The sequence below is a fragment of the Melanotaenia boesemani genome, chromosome 22, assembly GCF_017639745.1.
Source record: "Melanotaenia boesemani isolate fMelBoe1 chromosome 22, fMelBoe1.pri, whole genome shotgun sequence".
Classification (NCBI taxonomy): Eukaryota; Metazoa; Chordata; class Actinopteri; order Atheriniformes; family Melanotaeniidae; genus Melanotaenia; species Melanotaenia boesemani.
Genome location: NC_055703.1, coordinates 6226854 through 6249286, shown reverse-complemented (window position 1 = coordinate 6249286; position 22433 = coordinate 6226854). Strand labels below are relative to the sequence as shown.

The 22433-nt window shown below is 39.8% G+C and overlaps 1 protein-coding gene and 1 long non-coding RNA gene across 2 annotated transcripts; one reads left to right on the top strand and one right to left on the bottom strand.

Annotated features, from left to right (window-relative positions):
- The first annotated feature begins 468 nt into the window (after window positions 1–468).
- cnstb (consortin, connexin sorting protein b) lies at window positions 469–20777 on the top strand. The gene is made up of 12 exons (XM_041975279.1): window positions 469–747; window positions 3665–3774; window positions 4032–4219; window positions 6695–6804; window positions 10662–10692; window positions 11856–11942; window positions 12044–12155; window positions 12660–12681; window positions 12794–12827; window positions 15137–15354; window positions 19516–19660; window positions 19876–20777. The coding sequence occupies exons 2-12, from the start codon at window positions 3704–3706 to the stop codon at window positions 20082–20084; spliced, it is 1227 nt and encodes a 408-aa protein (XP_041831213.1). The 5' UTR covers window positions 469–747; window positions 3665–3703; the 3' UTR covers window positions 20085–20777.
- On the bottom strand, window positions 7833–15217 carry LOC121633357. The gene is made up of 3 exons (XR_006009051.1): window positions 15132–15217; window positions 14310–14316; window positions 7833–7843 (listed from the first exon to the last, which is right to left on the bottom strand). It is a non-coding gene; the product is annotated as an uncharacterized LOC121633357 (long non-coding RNA).
- Window positions 20778–22433: the final 1656 nt, after the last annotated feature.

Below are 22433 nucleotides of genomic sequence, written 5' to 3'. Positions count from 1 at the left end.
ACATCAACATAAAAAATACAACTACTAGTGGATTCATTTAGAATTGTAGCTCCTCTCATTGAACAACATCTACCCCAAGCAAAAATAAATAAATAAAAATAATAAATAAATAAATAAATAAATAAATAAATAAATAAATAAATAAAAAATACTGGACCCAGACTGGACATTCTGGCGGGTTGGTTTTGCCCCCCGGGCCGTACGTTTGACATCCCTGGCTCATACACAGGCTGCAAGATCAGTATAGCAAAGTGACAATGAGAAATTTAAAGTATCACAGTTATCAATAACTAATCAGGCTGATAAAGATAAATTTATGCTCCACTAATATTATAATAGTTAATAGTGACAATGGATGAATGCAACATTTTGCCATTTTTCTTGTAATCTGCTGCCTGGTTTATCAGCTTAACGCCCCATCATCTAACCGCTTTATCATGTTACATAACCCGGGACAAAAGCAGGATCCAGTGTGGCACATCTGCCAGAAGATGGCAGCCTCGGTCTCTACCTTAAATAAATAAATAAATAAACAAGTGAGCATGTCGTGTAGCAATATATGTTTTGCAGTGAGAGGGGAAGCAGTACAATCCCCGGACTGAAGCGTAAACAAGAGGCATGAGAGAAGCAGAGAGACGGACAGATGACAGAGTGATCTTCCAGCGGACCCTGCTGTAGGCCGCCCCGGGGAGAGAGGAGGGAAACACCGCGAGCTGATCCAGGGCGTGATGTTCAGGATGTTCAGCTGTGAGTACAGCTCTCCATCCTCGTTACCCCGTGTTATGTGTCCCGTTTGTTATGACATCTGCAATAATGAACAGCACAGATGTTTTCTTTTCCTGACTTTCATGCTGGATACTGGTCCTGGAGCGGATTTAATTGGAGCGTTACAGGAAATATTGGGAAAAACTGTGTTGTGGCTGCGTTAGGTTGGAGGATAACATGAGAAAAACACAATAAACTCGGTAACCTACTTTAGACACGCTAACACGAGCATGATCTGTTGTTTTTAAGACTTGTGGAAATTAGATAGTTACAAAGACAAAATGGGTAATAAAAGTCCATATAACGTCTTTGGCTCTACGGCTTTGTGCACGAAAGCGTCAGAGACACGTGCACACGCACGTACAGTAAGCAAAACACCTGTACGGCTTTTATTTGGGGCCTTTGTTTAAATTTAATTGCATTAACTGAGCGATTAATAAGTTTAGTTTTACTAATTAAATTGTTATTGTCTCGCCATTGTGTATGTGACAAATAAAGAAACTTTAACTTAAGACTTCAACTTGAATGGAAATTAAGATAAAAACAGGTAATACATTATTTATATAGCCTATACTTACACTCATCTATCTATCTATCTATCTATCTATCTATCTATCTATCTATCTATCTATCTATCTATCTATCTATCTATCTATCTATCCATCCATCCATCCATCCATCCATCCATCTATCCATCTATCTATCTATCTATCTATCTATCTATCTATCTATCTATCTATCTAAATTAAAAACAGAACATCTCATAAATCATTATTTTTTCTAAACTGAGCATAGAAAACACATCTAACATTAAAACTGAGACATTCTAACTATTCCATGATTATGGATCATGGAATAGTCTGAGCATCAGAATGAAGAAGAAAGAGGATTTAAGTGACTTTGAACATGGCATTGTTGCTGGTCTGAGTATTTCAGAAACTGCTGAACAACCATCTCTAGGGTTTACAGAGAATTGTCTGAAGAAGAGAAACTATCCAGTAAGTTGTCTGGACCAGAATGTCTGGTTGATGTCAGAGGTTAGAGGAGAATGGGCAGATTAGTTGGAGATGATAGAAAGACAACAGGAAGTCCAATAAGCACTTGTTCCAACCAAGATATGCAGAACAGCATCTCTGAACACACAACACGTCCAACCTTGAAGCAGATGGGCTCCAGCAGCAGAAGACCACACCGGGTGTCTCCTGTCAGCTAAGAACAGGAAACTGAGGCTACAATTCACACACACTCACCAACACTGGACAATAGAAGATGGAGAAACATTGCTGGTCTGATGGGTCTCCATTTCAGCTCCACTTTTAGATGGTAGGGTCACAATTTAGTGAAAACAACATAAAAACGTGGATCCATCCTGTCTTGGATTAATGCTTCAGGTTGCTGGTGGTGTAATGGTGTGGGGGTTATAATCTTTGCACACTTTGGGCCCCTTAGTACCAACGTGGCCTGGTTTAACCACCACAGCCTACCCAAGTATTGTTGCTGACCATGCCCATCCCTTTATGACCACAGTGTAGCATCTTCTGATAATGCACTATGTCATAAAGCTCAGATCCACCTGCTTTCTAGAACATGACAATGAGTTCACTGGACTCCAACGGCCTCCACAGTCACCAGATCTCAGTCCAGTAGAGCAGCTTTGGGATGTGGTGGAACGGGAGATTCTCATCATGGATGCAGCCGACAAACCTGCAGCAACTGTGTGATGCTGTCATGTCAATATGGAGAAAAATCTCTGAAGAATGTTTCCTTGTTGAATCTATGACCCCAAGCTAAGCTAACAATCTCCTGGCTCAGACATTAAAGTGATATTGATCTTTTTGGTGTATTGTTGTGTTTCCAAATTTACTGTTATTTGATGTAATGAATAAAAACAACCAAGTCAAAATAATGTTTTAGGACATGAATCTGTTAGCTGAAGAAAAATCTGTAAAAGCAAACATCAGTGTGATTCACAGAGATTTTCATCCTCCTCCTCCTCATCATTCTTAATTCAACGCTACATATACTATGAGTCAGTCTCTGCTCCTGGCGTTTGTACTTTGTGTTGCATTCCTCTTTGCAGAAACCATAACTTTCACATGACAGTAAACACACTAGCACACAGCTTTCATGCTCTCAGACCACTCAAGCTGAAAATGTGACTTACATGAAGCGGAAATTTACATTTATGCAGCTTTGCAGCTGCTGCCTTTACACACTCAACAAATAGAGGAACGGAGCCACTGTTTGTTGTAAGCTTTTTGAGGGCTTGTGTGTCAAAACAAATGGATGCAGGTGTTTATTTGTAGCAAAAAAACTTGACAAAGATGAGTTTGGTAAAACTTAAGTTTAATTAGAGTTACAGGACTGAATAGATTACTTTCTAAAAGGCCTTCTTCTATGATTATATCAGATTTGTATTATTATTATTTACAGGTTGCCTTGAAAATGTGTTAAATGCCTTTAAGCCAAACAAACACTAATATATAGACCAACCAGACATTGAACCAAACACCTGATAGACTAGTGGCATGATTCACTACAATGTTTTGTACATTTTTTTCCTGCAGAGCCTACATAAGTCACTCTTTATTCCCAAACTACACCCTCTGATGGAAAAGCTGATTATAAACGATAAAACTGTATACAGAGAGCTGTCTGTCTGCGCTCCCGGTGGCATACTCACTGCTAATTGTTCGACAACACAGTCAACTATGAAGAGTGATTCAGGAGCTCTTTGCCATGCATGGTTTAGACACAAAGACGACCTATTAAGTCAATGACATAACTGGCATTTCATCAGCCGTGCTGCTTACATTCTCTTTGTTCTTTATATTATATAGTGCATGCAAGAGGCGTATATTTTGTTCTTCTTTTTAAATGTGTCTTATTGTTTTGACAGCTTACTGGGACAAGGAAATGGAGCTACATTGAATTCTGCATGCAAGAGAAGAGGAGAAAAGGCAGAATAAGCCACACAGGATTGGGTGACTACGAGAAAGCCTACGAGAGGTAGGAAAGGCACCCTCCACTTCCTTGCCTTAGTGGGTTGTGGGGGACATTTCAAAAGTTTCTCCACTTGGCCACCCAGGAGAGGTGATGCAGGATTTAATCACATGCCTCCTCAAGAGTGATCACAACCTGAAGCTGCTCAACCCTCTCTCAGCGTTGAACCGTCCTTGAATCTTTTCCTGGGGCTCACAGTGGAGTAAACTTTCTCAAGTAATTTGCTCAAATTGCTCAACTCAACTCAATTAATGTTTTCCCAGTGAGCGCCTAAAGAAGGAGAGAGACTCAGTAAAGGACCACTGGAGGGTCTCTGAGAAGCATTTTGGGAACCTGGCGGAGAAAATTGCAGCTTTGACAGAGGTGATGGGTAATAAAAACACCAGCCCACCCAAAGGTCCTGAAGAAGGGGTTACACAAAAAGATGGACTGTTCACTGATAATAATACAGGTAAAGCACTTGTCTCTCTTATTTGTGTGCAGTATGCAGCCACTGATTCTGTGTGTGCACCTTAGGGTATTATATCTTTTTGTTAGAGGTAATGACATTTAAAATATATCACCAGTAAAACAGAGACATCATCTTAAAATGATCCACAACTGATTTTATCTCAAAGAGCACTGCAGTACTGTGAGGACAGACAATCTGCAAAAAAGTGTTGATTAGAGGGTTTTTAGGTCACCCAAAGCTTATCATCCATCTATGGAGCCCGGTTTCACCCAAACTGTCACCCTCTGCTGGAAGAAGCAGTGCTTAAGAAGATCAGGATGATGCTAAGCTGTAAGGAGGCCACTGCCAATACTGTTGGATGTTTGCATGTGTCATACAGCTGGATGTGATAAATGATGTTATATAAGAGTCATACTTACACTTATCGTGACTAATTGGTTGTCAGTCTCCATCCGCTTGTACCATCTCCTCGGGGGATGCTTCCCACACACACCAACACACAACCTTCTGTGGGGCTTTCCTTAACTGTAATATCTCTCCTATCATAACCACAAAAATGTCTGTGAAACCTGAATAATTCACAGGAGATTTCTTTTTGTTAAGGAAACCCCCAGAAAATGATATAATCTCCTCTTGGCATACAGTGTGTTTTGTAATAATGTTTGGTAAAATTTGTTGTTTGTTTGAGCTGGAAATGTTTATTGTGGCTTTCTTTTTGAGACTTTCTACTAAGAGTAGAACATTGATACTACACATTTGTAGACTAAAACTTAAAGGCAAAGACAGGAAATTATCAATTAGCATCATAAAGTCTGAAAACACATTTCATTGGGTCTGTTAAAGCACCGCCATATCCAGAGAAGTGCCTCCAATGTTCAAAACATAATAATCTGCCAAGATTAGTTCTTCAATTTCTTTAGCATTAGCCAAATAGTTTTTTATCGCTATCAATACTTTTTGCCCCTTAAAAGAATATCACAGTTGTACACAGTAAAGCAACTGAGCTAAAGATCAGTATAAGATTATTCACATTTATTAAATGGATAATAGTACTATTATAAATACAATAAACCATAATGTGCAATAAACTGCACTTAACCAGGAAAATATCAAAACAAAACCTCATCATTACTAAGCATCATCATCATGACATTATGACATCTGATAGGCTACCATAATCATGTGACACTGAACTGTGGCGGCGCTTTGCAAGCAATTTTATTGCCTAAAACACTCAGAAGTGAAAACAAATGGCATGTTTTCTATCAGCAGAGTGGTATCTCAGTATTAAAAAAAAGTATTCAGTATTTTGACTGGCTGATATCAAAGTATCAACTCCAGAGCATCGATACGTTCATTCGTAATTCAGCTCAACATAAATGTAATTCCTTAGTTTAAGATAGCTACAACATCAGCTATGCTATAGGTTACAAGCTACTTAGCGTGCTAATCTCACTAAAAATTGAATTTAGCAAAAAGATGTTGCAGATATACGTAAATCAGAAAAACTATTGCACACAAGTGGGAGGAGCACAGACTTTCTAGGCAAAGATATTTTATTATAATTCAACAGTTTAGACTGCTATATTACCAAAATGACAAAGAAGGATGAGCCTGTTTATAAAGTCTGACAGAAGCCAACAAGAAATAGAGAAGCTTCTACTTATCCACAGCAACAGCCTCCATTGTTTTAGCTAGCTAACACTAAAATGTTTAAGCTAAGACTGTTATTTTGACAAGTCAGAATTGTGCTATGGTATTTCTAGACATCCAGACTTACCTAATACATGCTAAAACAGTGTGTTATGTAATTCTAATGCTGCATACTGTGAGCTAGGAAAGGTGTCAAACCCAAGTTGACCACCCTCAAGTTGCTATTTAGAAAACCACAGACAAGCTAGCTTAAAGGTACCATATTACGCAAAAGTCACTTTCTAAAGGTTTTCTAACAGTCATATGTGTCCTCATAGCCTGTGTGTGAGGCCCAAAAATGAGAAAATTCTGTCACCTCTCTCACTTGCTAAAAAATTTATAATTTGGGTCCTTTAAGTTAATAATGCCAATGAACAACATCACTTTAAATAGTAATTTGGGCATAGAAATATTGTAGCAATATATGTAAACACAAACTCAGGGAAGTGCCTACAGTTTGTAATTGCTGCAAACTTTTCTTATACGCAGGGTATCCATGTTGGATTTTGAGACTGGGTCTTTTAATGTTCCTCTAACATTTTGAGTGGGGAAATCTGACATCGGTTGACTAGTAAACTGATAATTTTGTGTTACATTTAAAATTAAATGTTTTTACAGCACAATATTAAGATTAATCCCACAAACAGGAAGTCAGTAATGAACCAAAACAGCAAAGATACTCTGATTGGTCTACAAATGAAAAATGTAGCAGGTGACTGTGACAATATCTGAAACATTAGATGCAGATTATTCCAGTGTTTGTTATTGCCTCTTTGTTTCTAGGAAGTATCCCCACAGATGGAGCAGACAGCCCCAGCCCAGAACTGCTGGCCTCCCTGCAGTTCCTTGGAGAAAACAGTGACTACACTCTGCTACCACACTCCCTGCACCAGGTGTGTATTCGTGTTTGTGTCTGAATGATAGTTTCAGAGAAACTGTGGGGAACATATTCTTCCAAATCCAGGGGGATACAGTGTGCCTTTATTTAGCCTGACAGAAAAGCTTTGTGTGTAGGCGTGTGCTTTGGTATATGTTTGTGAGCTTGCATCTATAGAGTGTCTCTTTCTGTGCCCTGCTTATAAAATCTGTTTCAGTTCAGCTGTCTAAAGCACTTTCTGTGCATGTATTACAACACAGGTGTGTGGATTTAAACTGGCAACACTTTGCACTTTTGTTCTTTTCCTGCTGCTTCCCTGCTTCAGTTCACAATTGTGGGTTTCAGCAGACATGCTAATTACCAATGTGCTAAATATACTTTTGTTCTGGCTCTGTGACTTGTTGAAAAGAATTGCAGTAAAAGACCAGTGGCTGTGCATGCAGCACTTTCTAACCCACAATTTCCTACAAACGCTCACAATATTATCAATTTGTCTCAGCCTTTGAGAAGCTTGCAGTTTACTTTGCGTTGCTGCCAACTGCAGTAATCATGAAACAAAGGGATAGCTGTGTTACCTCAAATGCTAAGAAAGGAAAAGGAAGGCAGTGCAGAGCAATCAGAGCCACAACTCACTTGACAAAAGCAGTTATATACCGTCTGACGCAGTAACACTGTCAGAGTTGTTTATGACCAATCTAGCTCAAGTACATGAAATTTCTGTTGATATGTGCATACCACAACCTCTTTTAGTAGACCTGGTCGGTGTCCAACATCTTTTAGAAATGAAGCTCCATATTTGGTCAGCCATGCTATAACCTGCTAAATTAATTTCTCTGAGAACATATTAGGTAATAGTATATATGTGACTTGAAATATTAGATCCTAATATGAATGATGATTACAAGCTCCCATGTGGGTTTGTATGTGTAATTTTTGGCTCTTGGAAACCAAAATTAATGGAGAATACAAGGGCAAACACAGATTTATCAATAAGGCATGTGCACAAGACACAAATAAATTAAACAACTTGTGTTTAGATTTGGATCTAAAATATTCTCTGTATCATAAATAATTGCTGAGTACTTCAAGAGAAAATATAATCTGACATTAAAAAAGTTTCCAACTGTGACCAATACATTTTAAACTATGTTGACTAGGGTTTCTCACTGCTTAACAAGAAAATAGCTCTTAGTGTGGAAGGGCTTCTTGACACATCCATTAATGTGTAAAAATGATAATTCAGTCCGTGCATGTGTTTTCTAACAATTAGAAGTGTGCACAATGTTCGCCTGCGTTATTTATGTACACAGTATTCATCTGACAATGAGTCTGTTTTTGTCACTTTATTGTTTCTACTGCTAACATATAAAATGCTACATATCGATACTACTCTAAAAAACAACAGTACAGTAGTTATAATTACTGATTTAGAACTCTGATTCCAAAAAATGTTGGGACACTGAGTGAAATGTAAATAAAAACAAATTTGCAAATCTCATAAATCCATATTTTATTTCCAAAAGAACACCATCTATAAAAAGTAGTTCCAGGTGATCTTGGTGAAAGGTCTGGACTGCAGGCAGGCCAGTTCAGCAGCCGGACTCTTCTCCTGGGAAGCCATGGTGCTGTGATGGATGCAGGATGTGGTTCAGCATTGTCTTGCTGAAATCTGCAAGGCCTTCCCTGAAAGAGACGTTGTCTGAATGGGGACAGATGTTGCTTTAAAACCTCCATGTACTTTTCAGCATTGATGGAGCTTCACAGATGTGGAAGCTGCCCACACCATAGGCACTAATGCAGCCCCATCCCATCAGAGATGCAGCTGTTCACCTGTCCACTGATAACAAGCTGGATGCTCTCTCTCCTCTCTTTAAACGTAAGATCACCAACCTTCAATCTTGACCTTCAGTCTTGTCCCACGCACACAGAGATTTCTCCTAATTCTTTAAATCTTTTGTTCGAAGTTCAAGTTCAAGTAATTTTATTGTCCCTAATGGGGAAACTTGGTGTACATACAGGTCCTCACAATATCAAACCATTAAACAATAAAATCCACTCACACACATCAAACATGATTGTCCACTGGAATTACCAATAAAAAAACAGAGGAAATAAAACAATTAAAATGAAAATTTAAAAAGGAAACAATTCATCAAATGAACTTTAAATAATTAAAAATGTTCAAGATAAAACACACACAAAAAAAACAAACAACAAAAAAAAACAAACTACAAAACAAATAATGATTCAATTAAATCATAAAAATAATGAAATGATCTGTATCTGTTTGCTTTAAGTCTTGAGGTTCTGAATCTCAGACCGCCCTAACCCCTTGTTCACTACATAGGGCTGCACTATATAGCACACTACATAGTGACTCATTCTCTTGGCGATTCCGACATGGAGCTGCCTATTTTTCCCTCGCTGCAGACCATGTGACTACCAGCCATCACCATGGCAACCACAACGCCCACCAAGATGTCATTCCAAATCCAATCCAAAGTTTAAATATTTTTAATTTTTATTCCTTATGTTGTATTTAATTGTTTGTTTAATATCTATTCAATAAAAAATGGTTTTTGCCTCCTTGCGCCATGTTGAGCTTCTGCCTGCAATGCATTGTGGTCTATATAGACCAGTCTAGTGATTATCAATGCTCACTACTTTTCAAGATGCATTGTGGGTAATTCTGAGTGCCCTACTTTTTTCTCTCTAGACATCCAGACACCCCTACAAAATTGCGTGGCCCCTATATATGGCACTATGTAGGGAATAGGGTGCACATTCGGACACAGCCCCTGTGTAGAGGTGGTTCCAGTTTCCCACAATGCCTCTGGCTTTCCTCACTTCCTGCTGCTCATTTAGACCCTGAGGACTGAGGGAGGCCCATTATTTTGCTGATTGATGATATTATACACTGTAGATGGTGGGATCTTAAAAGTTTGTCACAGATTAATAAAACTCTTCCTTTAGCTTCCTTTTATACCCAGACATGGGTATATATTTTTGCCAGTTAACCTAACTAATTGTCAAATGCTCATTCAGTTGGTTTTGATTGGTTTTAGTTGCTTTTCCAGCCTTTTGTTGCCCCTTTTTACAGACATGTTGTTGCCAACAGATTCAAAATGAGCTCATATTTTCCATGAAATGTTAAAATGTTTCCGTATAAACATCTGTTATGCTGTTTATGTTCTACTGGGAATAAATTATGAGTTCATGAGGTATGTCCATCATTCCAATATGATGTATTTACATTTTACACAGTGTCCCACTTTTTTTTAAGTTAGGGATGTAGAAATATCTTCAGGCCACCAAAGACACAGTGTAATGATATATAAAACTATAACTGAAATAATAAGTGGATTATGGATTCATTATTTAAGCAAAACAAGTTATCTATATTCTGCACCGGACTGAAAATGAACACAAGATGCAACCCTAAAAAGAAAAGTGTTCATGGGAGATAAGCATGTCTTTTTCCAAGTTGTCTACATGACTTAGTCTACTGGTGGTGGAGATGAAGGTAAAGGCATCTGGACAAGGAAAAAAAGCCCACAGAGACGCGTTAATCCAGATCATAAGAAGATTCATGTGACTCTATGTCTCACAGGTTGTTTGCTGTTTCCTGGTATGATGAAGCCATGTGATCCTCATCTTTGAAGGGATTTCAGAGCAAAAAAAATCTACACTTTATAGAAGCCTGATTAACATTGGACAGCATAATTTGAAGCACACAGAAATGTGGTTTAAGGTCAATCTGTGTTCTGATGTGTCAAGGGTTAATGGCATGTTTCAAAAGAAATGCTGTCACATGACTTATTTTAAATCAGTATACTTCACTTCCTGTTTAATCCTTGATATTTTTTTTCTTAGATTGCAGAGGCTTACTCAGTGAAAGAGGACTGTATCCTTTAAAGTGCAAAGCAACTGCATATCTCTTTTTTAATGCAATGTGACATTTCACAGTTTCATATTTTCCAGCTGAATCGTGACTGAGCCAGACTGGCACATGCTATGAAAATGTAGGAGTGTGATATAAACTGTGTGCCATTAAATGCTTCTAGTTGATTGTTCGGGTCATAAAACAGAACAGATTTAGAGATTTACATGTTGTTTTCATGCTCTAGGTCATGTCGTGGTCTGATGAAGAATGAATTTAAATCCTACAGAGACACAGTAAACGCTGCTCATCAGTCTGGAGAGAAAATGTAAAATGTCGAAAGGACAAAAAACCGGCCTGTTGTTTTTTTTTTCCTCTTTCAGTCACATCACTGCATGTCTTGTAGGTTTTGCCTCTCTGGCACTGGGTGTTCCCCATACTTTGGCCCTAAGCCACTGCAGTTGTAGTTTCCTCTGGTGCTGTTTGTGCTGTTGCCTTGGCAACAGTTGTCTGTCTGTCTTGCCAGTGTGTGTTTATGACTGAGGGGAGAAAGAGTGGTAGAGGTAATCTATGATGTACAGAAACAGAAGATTCAGGGGTTGGGAAGAGATACGGGCCCTGCAGGGTGAAGCGCTGCAGATGTTTGGGGGAGAAACTGGGATGTGAGTTTCTGATTTGGAAATATTTTTATGGAGCAACATTAAAATTCCACTCAAGCAAAACCAACACCCCCAAAGGGTCACCAAGCCAAATTTAAACAGTTGGGTTTAACAGAAAGCCAATGAAGAGAAGCTGAAACTGGAGAAATATGATCACTATGATAAAGTTTTGCTTCTGATATTTTACTTTTATAGACTGAAATTTGGATGAAATTATGATCCTGTATGAGCCTTTTTTTATTTTACAGCTGATGTTTTTTCTTTAATTTTTATTTATAAGCAGGATCAGTGTGTAATCATGAGTCAGCAGTGTTTTATGTATGTGTTTTATTAACATGAGGAGCCCATGGTCCACACTAGTTATGTAGAGGCAAATCTTCACAATCTCTTCTATTTACAAGTCTTATAGCCCATGTGATGAAGCCGACCTAATCAACATGACCAGTTTAACAAAATACCAGTTTAACAGAGATTGGAAGAAAAATGTGCAGCAGTGCGTGTTCTCTCTTTAACTGGTAATGCCATCAGACCAGTGGGCTATCCAGTTCCTACAGCTGGAGAAGCTTTATCACGAGCGTCTGCTCTCCAACCTCACCGCCCTGCAGGAGAACTGGGGTACTGCATGCATCTGTTTCACAGCATAATTCTGTACCACATTGATATAAATTGAAAGAGGATAATTTATTCCATGTGCATCTGCATTACTTGTGTCCCAGAAAGCCAGCTGAGGGAGAAGAAAGCTGCTGAGAGCTGTTTGTCTGTGGAGACAGACGCTATCAGTGAGAAACACATCGAGACGCTGAACCACATCTGCAGAACACACCTCAGGTAAACAGCAGCAGACTTTCCTCACACTGCAACATTTTTCTCAATAACACTCATACTTTGAAAGATGAAGTTTTTGATCTGGAGTCCTGGTGTGCAGAAAGGGAAAACTCAAAACAGTAAATGTATCTTAAGCACATTCCTCACATGCCAGCTCCATTTCAGTCGTTACCTTCATCTCTGTCACACTGTGTAAGCAGCTGCAGTCTTTGTCTCTGATGTGGAAACATCAAGCAGTCGTGAACTAAGATAAGACTTTTTAACACGAGTATGAAATAAAGCTAGAAACAAACATAGGTGTAAATAGGAAAATCAACATTTTGATAGCGTAGAAAATAAATCTGCAGTATAGTATAGATGCAAAGACTGCAGGTCTGCTTGCCAGACACTGTGGAGGAGTCATTTCCTGCAGGTGAACTGGATTTAAAGAGGAACAAGAATCTGTTGAAGTTGCCTGACTTCCTCTGTTTTGTCTTTTCTTTATCTCTTTCTCCCCCTGGCACTCAGACCATCCATCAGTGTTGGCCAAGTAAGATTTTTAAACTTTCATGCTGTGTGCTGATCTTTTTTAAAAAAATTTTTTTACATCAGTTTCAGTCTTTTTCCATCTGAAAATGTCTTGACTGTGTTTAATTCAACAGACCAAACTGAATGCAACGCTGACCGAGAATGAGGGTAAAAACACTGTTACAGCCACAACATTAAAACCTGAACAATACAGTGAAAAACACTGATTGTTTTGTTACACTTGCACCTGAGAATAGGTGGGATAAATTAGGCAGCAGGTAAACAACCACTTCTTGAACTGGATGAGTTGGAAGGGGATATGATAGCTACATGATGGTCAGACCATCTCCAGAAAAGCAGAGGATGCTGCCAGCTTGCATCAAAAGTAGAAGAACAACCGATGAACCAGGGACAAGGTCACTGGTTGCCCAAGTCTTATTGATGCATGTAGAGAGTGAAAATAAGTCTCCGTTTGTACTTAATAGAGCCGCTGCAGAACAAACTGATTAAAAACCTTTATGTTAGCTGTGATACAAAAGATTGATTACAAAAGAACTTGCTAGAATGTTCATACTGTTTTTTTTTTCCAGCACAAAAAAGGCAGAGAACGGACATCAGAGCAGTAGCAGCATTAAAAGAGGGTGGTCTGGCGTGATGGGGAAAAGATAGCAGGAGAGTGCATTATGGGAATAAAATGATCCTCTGATTAGAGCGTCTTTAGCTTGGCTCCTGACTTTCATCTGTCCATTTTCTATACCCACTTCAGCCTGTTAAGGCTCGTGGAGGGGCTGGAGCCTAACATAGAGAGAAAGATGCATGCTCATACTCTCTCCCAAGGAAAACTCTACACAGAAAGACTCAGTTGATATATGAACTAGAGATGTGCACGACTAATGAGTCAGTCAGAACTGTGCACATAGTCGACTACTATTTTTAAGTGTTGACTCATTTTTGTTTGGAGCAGGAGAAGCATTATATTTCACTTTGCAGAGACATGGAAATGTTGTTTACAGAGTTGGGTTATAAGAATGGTATGGCCCCTTTAAGACTGAACGCTGACAAGGTGGTGGAACGACAGAAGGAGAGAGACATGCAGCGCTGAGTGTTCGTCCATGTCTGAGTGCAGTTGGAGCAGACAAAGTTAGCTGTAAGACACTGCTCATTTAGTGGCAAAAGTAAATTTTTTTGCCTCAAACTTCGGCAATAGGTGCCACAGCTCCTCTTGTTGGCAGCCGAGTGTTGAGTGTTACTGTTGCTGGAGTTTGCACCTATAGTGGAAGCAGCATGGCAGTATTTAAATCAACTGGACAACAAAGTGAAATGCACATTTTGCAGGATGAAGCTAGCTCACCGCATTTCTACCAGCATGATGACGACTTACTAAACTGTCATTAAAATGTTGCACCACAAGACTTTGAAAGATACTAAAAAATGGTTTTGTTGTAGCTCAGCACTGGTGTTGGGAAGGTGTTTAGCTCATCTGGTAGAGCAGCTGCTCCTCAATGCAGCCGTTTAAATCCCAGCCTGGGGCTCATTTCAGTATAATACCCCCTTTCCTGTTTACCTATTATACATTAAAGACCACTAGAGCTCACAAAATCTTCTAACAAAAAACTCTTGTGTGGGTGGAGGGCATGCATTACTAATGACATCATGACTAATCAGTTTTTATTTGTCTTATTAGCCAACTTAAAAAATGACTAAAAATGCACATCCCTAATATAAACCAACAGCATTTAAGATGTGACTGTGCTAACCACTGTGCAGCCCTTCCTGGGCTTCATATGGATGTTATAATGACAAGTACACCTAACTACACGTTGCTGCAGACCACATGACTCTTAATGGAAAAATATTGCAAGATTGCAGAATTTTATATTCTGCCAAAAATGTTCATGACCTCACCACTGAAGCTACAGCAATGAAAGGGTCAGCGGCTCATCTCTTTTAGCAGTAATTTTCAAATAGGTCAGGGTTGTTTATTTTGGAAATGAGGACCTGCACAATGTTAGGCAGCATTTCTGATGTTTTTACTTATCATTGTCTGTATTACAGTCTTACACCTGCGGCTTTGAGCCATATTAGGGCACAACTGAGCTTTGAGCTAAATGCTAGTTGCATGCTAACCAATTCACAATCAAGATGATAGTATAATTATAGTTTGTACGTTTAGTATGATTATCATTGTAGCTGAGCTACAAATTACAGCTGCAGGTGACTAGATTTTTGTAGGGATACTATTACTTCTAACTGAACTAAGAACAAAAACTGGACTTTGCTAGCAGCATATTGTTAGTATCTATTTGATCACTTCAGTTCATTTTAAACTCTGGAAAATTGGAGAATTTGAGCCAAAACCATTCAGTCTTCAGAGATAACATGAACATTTTTTGCACCACTATAGCCAATATTCATATGCAGAATAAAAAAAACATGAATTATTTCAGTTTATTTAATTTATTTCCTCCAAACTTAAGCCGTCAAGTCTGAACCAACACACAACAATGAAGAGAAAGAACAAGAGACAGGCCAGGAAGAGGTGGATGGAAAGGAAGAGGCATATGAAGAAGGACAAGTGGAAGAAGAGGAGCAGTGTGAAGAGACACCAGAGGAGGAGGAGGTGAAGGTGGAGTGGCCAATAGGAGTACCCCAAGCCTCAGACAAGGACCTGGCCAAACTGTCCCATACAGAAGGGGTGAGAATTTATTTCATGTCAAGTGTTTATCTACTTTTCCATCTGCTTAGTCATGCTGGAGGAGGCTATTTATGAGCCAGTAAGTGCACTCCAGAAATACTTTAGCATCTAATAGAAATCCATCGCAAATGATTTAAAGATGACTCAAGTATATTTCCTGCTCTACCTATATCCCTGCATGCTTTTAAATCTGTTCCATCTTCCTATCCTGCCTTCTTTACTTTTCACTCTTCGTCCATTCATCATCGTCTGCAGGCATCTACTTTCTTTCTTCCCCTCCTCTCGTCTCATCTGCTGCTGTTCCCTCCTGCAGAAAAAAAATCTGAATATTTGTTTACGTCCTTCATCCTGACCAACCCTTGCCTTTGCCGGCACACTCCCAGTCCCTTAGTGAGATCATCGTCAGCCTCCGCCCATGCTCACTGCTGTGGCCTCACACTTGAGATGTCCACCCTGCCAAATGTGTTATTATCGAGCTGGGCTCTGAGCCAACACATCATATCCTGGTTCTGACACAGAGCTGAGGGATGTGGCTGTAGGTGAAATCTGAACTGTTCCAAACAAGCTGGGCCCCACGTTGATGTGATCAAGATCATGACTGTTATATAATCCAGGGGAGGTTTAACTGGAACAGTCTTCTTTTCTTTGCTGCATGCTGTATTGTACTTCCTGTAGGTTTTAGTTACTCTACTAGAAAAGCTTTTTCTTGATTAAACAACTAAATGTACAAATTAAATATTAACACGCAGAATTAGCTCCTGGCAAATTCTAGCATTGCCCTTATGTGAAATATCTACCATATGTTAGAGCTGAAGGAATCATCTGTAATTTTTTTATAGAACTATTCAGGATTTAATGCCGAATGTTGGTGTTTATACATGGGGATAGTAAAGGCAACAAGTCTTGTCCACATCTGCTGGGTTTATGACAAAAACAGAGCTGAGAACATTCCAAGCCACAGTATTACAGTCATTTAGTCAGACAGCTCACTTCTTATTCAGTCCTAAGTCAGCGTAAACAATGATGTCTAGGAAATAGCTAAGCTGCAGACAACAGCATTAGTTTATACACTCTCTTTGCTTGTTAACACTTTTAGCAACTCAATGCATTTAGTCATGTAAACATGGTCAAGAAGACCTGCTGAAGTTCAAACTGAGCATCAGAATGAGGAAGAAAAGAGATTTAAGTTACTTTGAACGTGGCATAGTTGTTGATCTGAGTATTCTAGAAACTGCTGATTTACTGGGATTTTCACACACAATCATCTCTAGAGTTTACAGAGAATGGTCTAAAGAAGAGAAAATATCCAGTGAGCAGCAGTTGTCTGGACCAGAATGTCTTGTTGATGTCAGAGGTCAGAGGAGAATGAGCAGACTGGTTGGAGATAATAGAAAGACAACAGGAAGTCCAATAAGCACTGGTTCCATCCAAGATATGCAAAACAGCATCTCTGAACACACAACACGTCCAACCTTGAAGCAGATGGGCTACAGCAGCAGAAGACCACACCGGGTGCCTCCTGTAAGCTAAGAACAGGAAACTTAGGCTACAATTCACACACACTCACCAACACTGGAGAAGATGGAGAAACGTTGCTGGTCTGATGAGTCTCCATTTCAGCTCCACATTGATATAGTAAGGTCAGAATGAGGTGTAAACAGCATGAGAGCATGCATCCATCCTGCCTTGGATTAATGCTTCAGGTTGCTGGTGGTGTAATGGTGTGGGGGATATTTTCTTTGCACACTTTGAGCCCCTTAGTACCAACGTGGCCTGGTTTAACCACCACAGCCTACCCAAGTATTGTTGCTGACCGTGTCCATCCCTTTATGACCACAGTGTAGCATCTTCTGATAATGCACCATGTCATAAAGCTCAGATCCATCTGCTTTCTAGAACATGACAATGAGTTTACTGGACTCCAACGGCCTCCACAGTCACCAGATCTCAGTCCAGTAGAGCAGCTTTGGGATGTGGTGGAACGGGAGATTCTCATCATGGATGCAGCCGACAAACCTGCAGCAATTGTTTGATGCTGTCATGTCAATATGGAGCAAAACCTCTGAGGAATGTTCACCTTGTTATATCTATGACACAAAGAATAAAAGCAGTTCTGAAAGTAAGGGGGGACCACCCTGGTATGAGCAAGGTGAGAGTACGTCGCCTTCCACAGGGCAGAAGGCCAGACAGGTGAAATGCAGGATGAGAAGAGTTTGTGATAATGTTTTTAGTGCTGGAGTGGCCATGGGTGTCTGCAGGGAGGGGAGAAGGCAGCCGGTGATTTTCTTTTTTTAAGCTGCAGAGCTTCCAGCAACCACAGTGTGAGACAGTCTTTTAAAATGCTCTCTACCACAGAGTGATCAAAAGCCACCAGCAGCCTCTGTGCAGGTGCTGCTGCTGTGCCTTTTAACAGCGGCTGTGGTGTTTAAGGACAAGAAGAGGTTGTCTGTAATGACCGTATCCAGATATTCCAGATCGGTGGTTCCCAAACTTTAGAAAATACTAAGTACTTCAAGTACCACCATTATGACTGTAAGACAGTCTGATTCTTTTCAGACAAGCACAGTTCAAAGAAGGTGCAGACACATTGTTAAAGGGGAAAAGCACCAGAAGTGGTACTTAAGCTTTAACACAAGTGAGTGGTGACCTCTCACCAAATTCCTTCTTAAGTCTGTTTTTATAAACACAAACACATTTGGGTCAAATGCTGTGAGCTTCATCCTCAGGTTTGGCCCCTGTATTTTGTTTTTATGACAACTGACCACAGACGTGGTCTCACACAGAAGCAGAAAGCACAAAAACATTGTCCTTAAATCAGAGAAACATTAAGCTGACCTTAAAGAATAACTGACTTAGAAATAATGTCAGCGAATGAGGCTGACAGCATCAAGATGGCTCGCTGTCTGGGGTAAGCATGACTGTGCAGCGCTTTGTTTCTGCCCTCGAGTTTCTGAACATTTTGATCCGGTCAAAAGGTTTTCATTCATGCAAATGGTGTTTAAAGATCTGCTCATCAGAGTTCTTCTTCTTCTTGACCTCACACTGGAGATACATTTTGTAAACAAAAGTCTCTTACAGGCTTTTGTTCAAAATCAGATATTACACAGCAGACATCTCAGAACAGTTTGCCAGATCATCCATCCATCCATCCATCCAGTGTGTCCTGGGTCTGCTCCAGTATCTCCTCCTTATAGGATGTGCCCAAAAAAACTCAAAGGGGAATCCTGATCAGATACCCAAACCACTTCAACTGACTCCTTTCAATACGGTGCAGCAGCAGCTCTCCTCCAAACACCCTCTGGATGTGTGAGCTCCTCACTTGATCCCTCAGGCTGAGCCCAGCCACCTTCTAATTGAAGCTAATGTCAGCCATTTGTATACCTCATTCTTTTGGTCATTACTCAAATCTCCTCAAATCTCGTGACCATTGGTGAGAGTTGGAACAAAGACCAGCAGGTAAATTGAAAGCTTCGCCTTTTGGCTTCACCTCAGGGGCGGACTCAGTACTGCTGACCAAGCCTCACTGTGTTGGTCCATCTCACTCTCCATCCTACTATCACTCATGAACAAGATCCAGAGATACTTGAACTCCTCCCCAGAGGGAGCACTCCACCTTTTTCTGGTTGACAACCATGGTCTCAGACTTGGAGAAGCTGACTTTCATCCCGACTGTTTCACACTCGGCTACAAACCACCCCAGTGCAGGCTGAAGATCTCAGGAAGCCAAAAGAACAACATCATCTGCCAAAAACTGATTTAAACTACTTGATATTTGTTTGTGTTTGAACACAGGTTTACAAGTACCCACACTTACTCACAAAATGGTTTACACATTTAAAAAAAATATATCATTTTTAGTCATAATTGAGTCAAATTTCACTCCGTTTTTATTCAGCAAATGCGTGTTTACTGAGTTCTGCAGTTTTCCAAATAAATGATTTCATATTTCTCTTTGTTTGCTCTTTTAATAACTTAACTTATTAAAATGTTTGTAGATAAAACAAACATTGCAAAGTTGTGCTAAAACTTTAAAACTCAGAAAGTCTTTCATATGTAGCCTCCATCCCACAGGCCTGTTGTACATACCAACCACAGACAGATGTGTTTGATAGCTTGCAGAAAGGCATCCACTCCCATTTTCCTCATCTCTGTCTCCTGCAGAACTCCTCCCCAGATGGTCTTGTCTCCATCCTGAAAAGGAGGCGAGCATCGCTGGATGGGCTTCCTCCTCCAAGCAACGATACTGTTAAACAGAGCTCCAAACGCAAAGTTCGCTTCACTGAGCCGGAGGACGGCATAGAACAAGGTATGGCACAACAAACATGGAGACCCCAGTGAACTGTGTTTAGTTAATCTTCTGTTTAATTAATGATTAAGAAAGCAGAGCTGTTGACATTGTAAAATCATCTTCAAGGGTTCCAGGATTGATGATGAAATCCTACATGTGCCACATAAAATCTGTCATAAAATAGTTTTATTCTGCAAAGCCACGCCTCACATCTGTCCATCTGTTATTTGCAGATGAGGTTGGTGGAGATTCCTGCCTTATTCTGCTGCTGCTGTGTCTGGTCACTGTGGTGATCAGCATCGGTGGGACTGCACTCTACTGCACCCTGGTGGACACTTACTCCAACATCTGCACCGACTTCACTCAAAACATTGACTTCTATGTTACAAACGTACAGAGGTTCTTCCAGGGGCTTGGACACCTGCTGCCCCTTGGGACTTAGACCCTCTTATCCACACCTGTAGCCGACTTACAGTACCAGCTGTAACCTGCTGCTGTTCAGACAGTTTAAAGCTTTATTTTTATTCAGACCTGTATCTGATGGATAAAGCTTGCAAGCTTCGTCTCTCTAGGACTCAGTCAAATGGACTGAACAGATGATAAAACAGATGCTCGGAGCAGCGTCCAACTCTACAACCAGTCAGAAAACACATTTCTTCACCTCAGAAGAAAATGTATGCGCATATGTTGAGTGATAATGTAAAAAATACTACTACTGTCTGTGTGGATGGTATAAAAACACTACAAGAGGGCTAAAAACTCAGCTAAAATTTATGCAACCAAAAATCAGAAAAAATTGGGATGGGATGGAAAATGCAAAGAAAAAATAGTAAATTTTACACTTTAACTGCATATAACAAAAACCCAAAAAATTAAATGTTTGTCTCTTAATTTAATTTAGTTTGTAAATAAACATCCATTTTTGCATTTCAGGCCTGCAAAAAATTCCAAAACAAGTTCAGGGCCTGCGAAGCTTTCCCCACTTTATTGGCTGAGAAGATATTCTGACATTCAGGACAGTAGCAAAGGAATGTGTTGCAAGTTACATATAGGTCTCAGGAAGGGAAAGCAGAGTCCATCCCAGGTAGCTCTTGGCCTTGGTGAAGAACTGCTGACCTGAAATGGGAATAATGAACCATAATGAGGATCTTCTTAATCCGGCCACAAAGGCGGCAGAGTCTGAAGACTCGGGGGAAGACGTGCTCATCCCTTTGCTGAATGCTATGGATGTTATACAGCTGTCTTGGATGACACATATCTTCAACGTTGCATAGAGGTCTGTGACAACATGTGGAGTGGCTGACTAAGTTGGTGGACGTCACAGAGGGGCTGGGGAGTTTGCTCCAGCTATCTGGAGCAGTGTTTTTTTTCTAGGATGTGAAACAGTGGACCAGACCTTTACCCTTGCACAGTTGCCCAGTAGGTAATGGGAAATGGGAGTCTGAGCTTCTAGTCTACTTGTGCTTTGTGGTCTTGGAGTTGAAGAAGAGACCGTGCCCCTCATCTGATTCTATCAGGGATGCTGACAGAGTATGGGGTGCCAGTTGCAGGCTATTAGGTCACTGCAAGCCCAAATCTAGAGCCGTATCTGTATTCCCAGGACAAAGTGAAACGTGCTCACAGTGGGATGAAAGTCAGCTCCTCTAAATCTGAGACCATGGGTCTCAACCAGAAAGGGTGGAGTGCTCCCTCCGGGTCTGTCTTTGTTCCATCTATCACCTATGGTCACGAGATTTGGGGAGTAACCAAAAGAATGAAAATGCCGATACAAGCAGCTGAAATAAGTTTCCTAATGGACTATAGAAGAAGAAATATGCAAATCCCTCACAATCTTACTTTGAGAAATGTTTTTTTTTTTTTTTTTTTTAATCTAGTTCAATGATTTTTCATCTCATATCTTAAACATCACAAATATGAATATTACCTTTTTGAAACATCATCATTATTTAATATGTTTCTTTAACCTTATCTCTAAATTTTGCAAGTTATAAGGTTTCAACTTTTTTGGAGCATGTTGACGGCCTGAGATGAAGGGACTGGGTGTTTATGAACAAATTAAACTAAGTGTACGAGACAAATGTTGAAATATTTTGGGATTATACAGTTTAAACTGACATAAAAGTCACAACCTTTTTCTGATTTGGGGTTGCAATGAAGCATAAAAAGTAGCTGGTCTGTTTAGCTGTGTTTCCCTTACAGTTGTAGCATTTGTAATTAAAGATGCCTTCGTGTAATTTGTTTCACGAGTTTTTCCACTAAGGGTAATACATTTTGATGCATACAGAGTAAATATACAGGATGTGATGTAATTAGAGGGCCAAATTATATTTTTGTTTGCTTTTTTTCTTTTTAAATTCCCATCTTTGTCTCATCTTACTATTACTACTTGCCCACTTGAGGACCAATCTGCTACATGAGTACAACGTAGATATTTAGACATATCAGTAACACCACAGGAAGCAAACACAAATTGGTCTTTTGGATAAACACAGCTGATCCTTTCTAGAAAAAAATATAGTTGCATAACTACATGTTTACCTTTGCACAAGTGGTTACTTCCAACATTCCTTCTCTTAAGTCATCTTGTAGTGACCGGTCCAAAATGAAGCATTTTTACTGTACGTGCCTTAATTAACATGGCACAACAAACAGTCTGCATGAATGTGTAAAGGCTCTTGGTATGAACATGTATGGTTTTCAGTGGCCATCATGACTATATAATGCAATGATTTGACAGCCCAGTCACATACTCAGGCTCATACCCTGTGTTTTAACTTGTTATACTTCATGT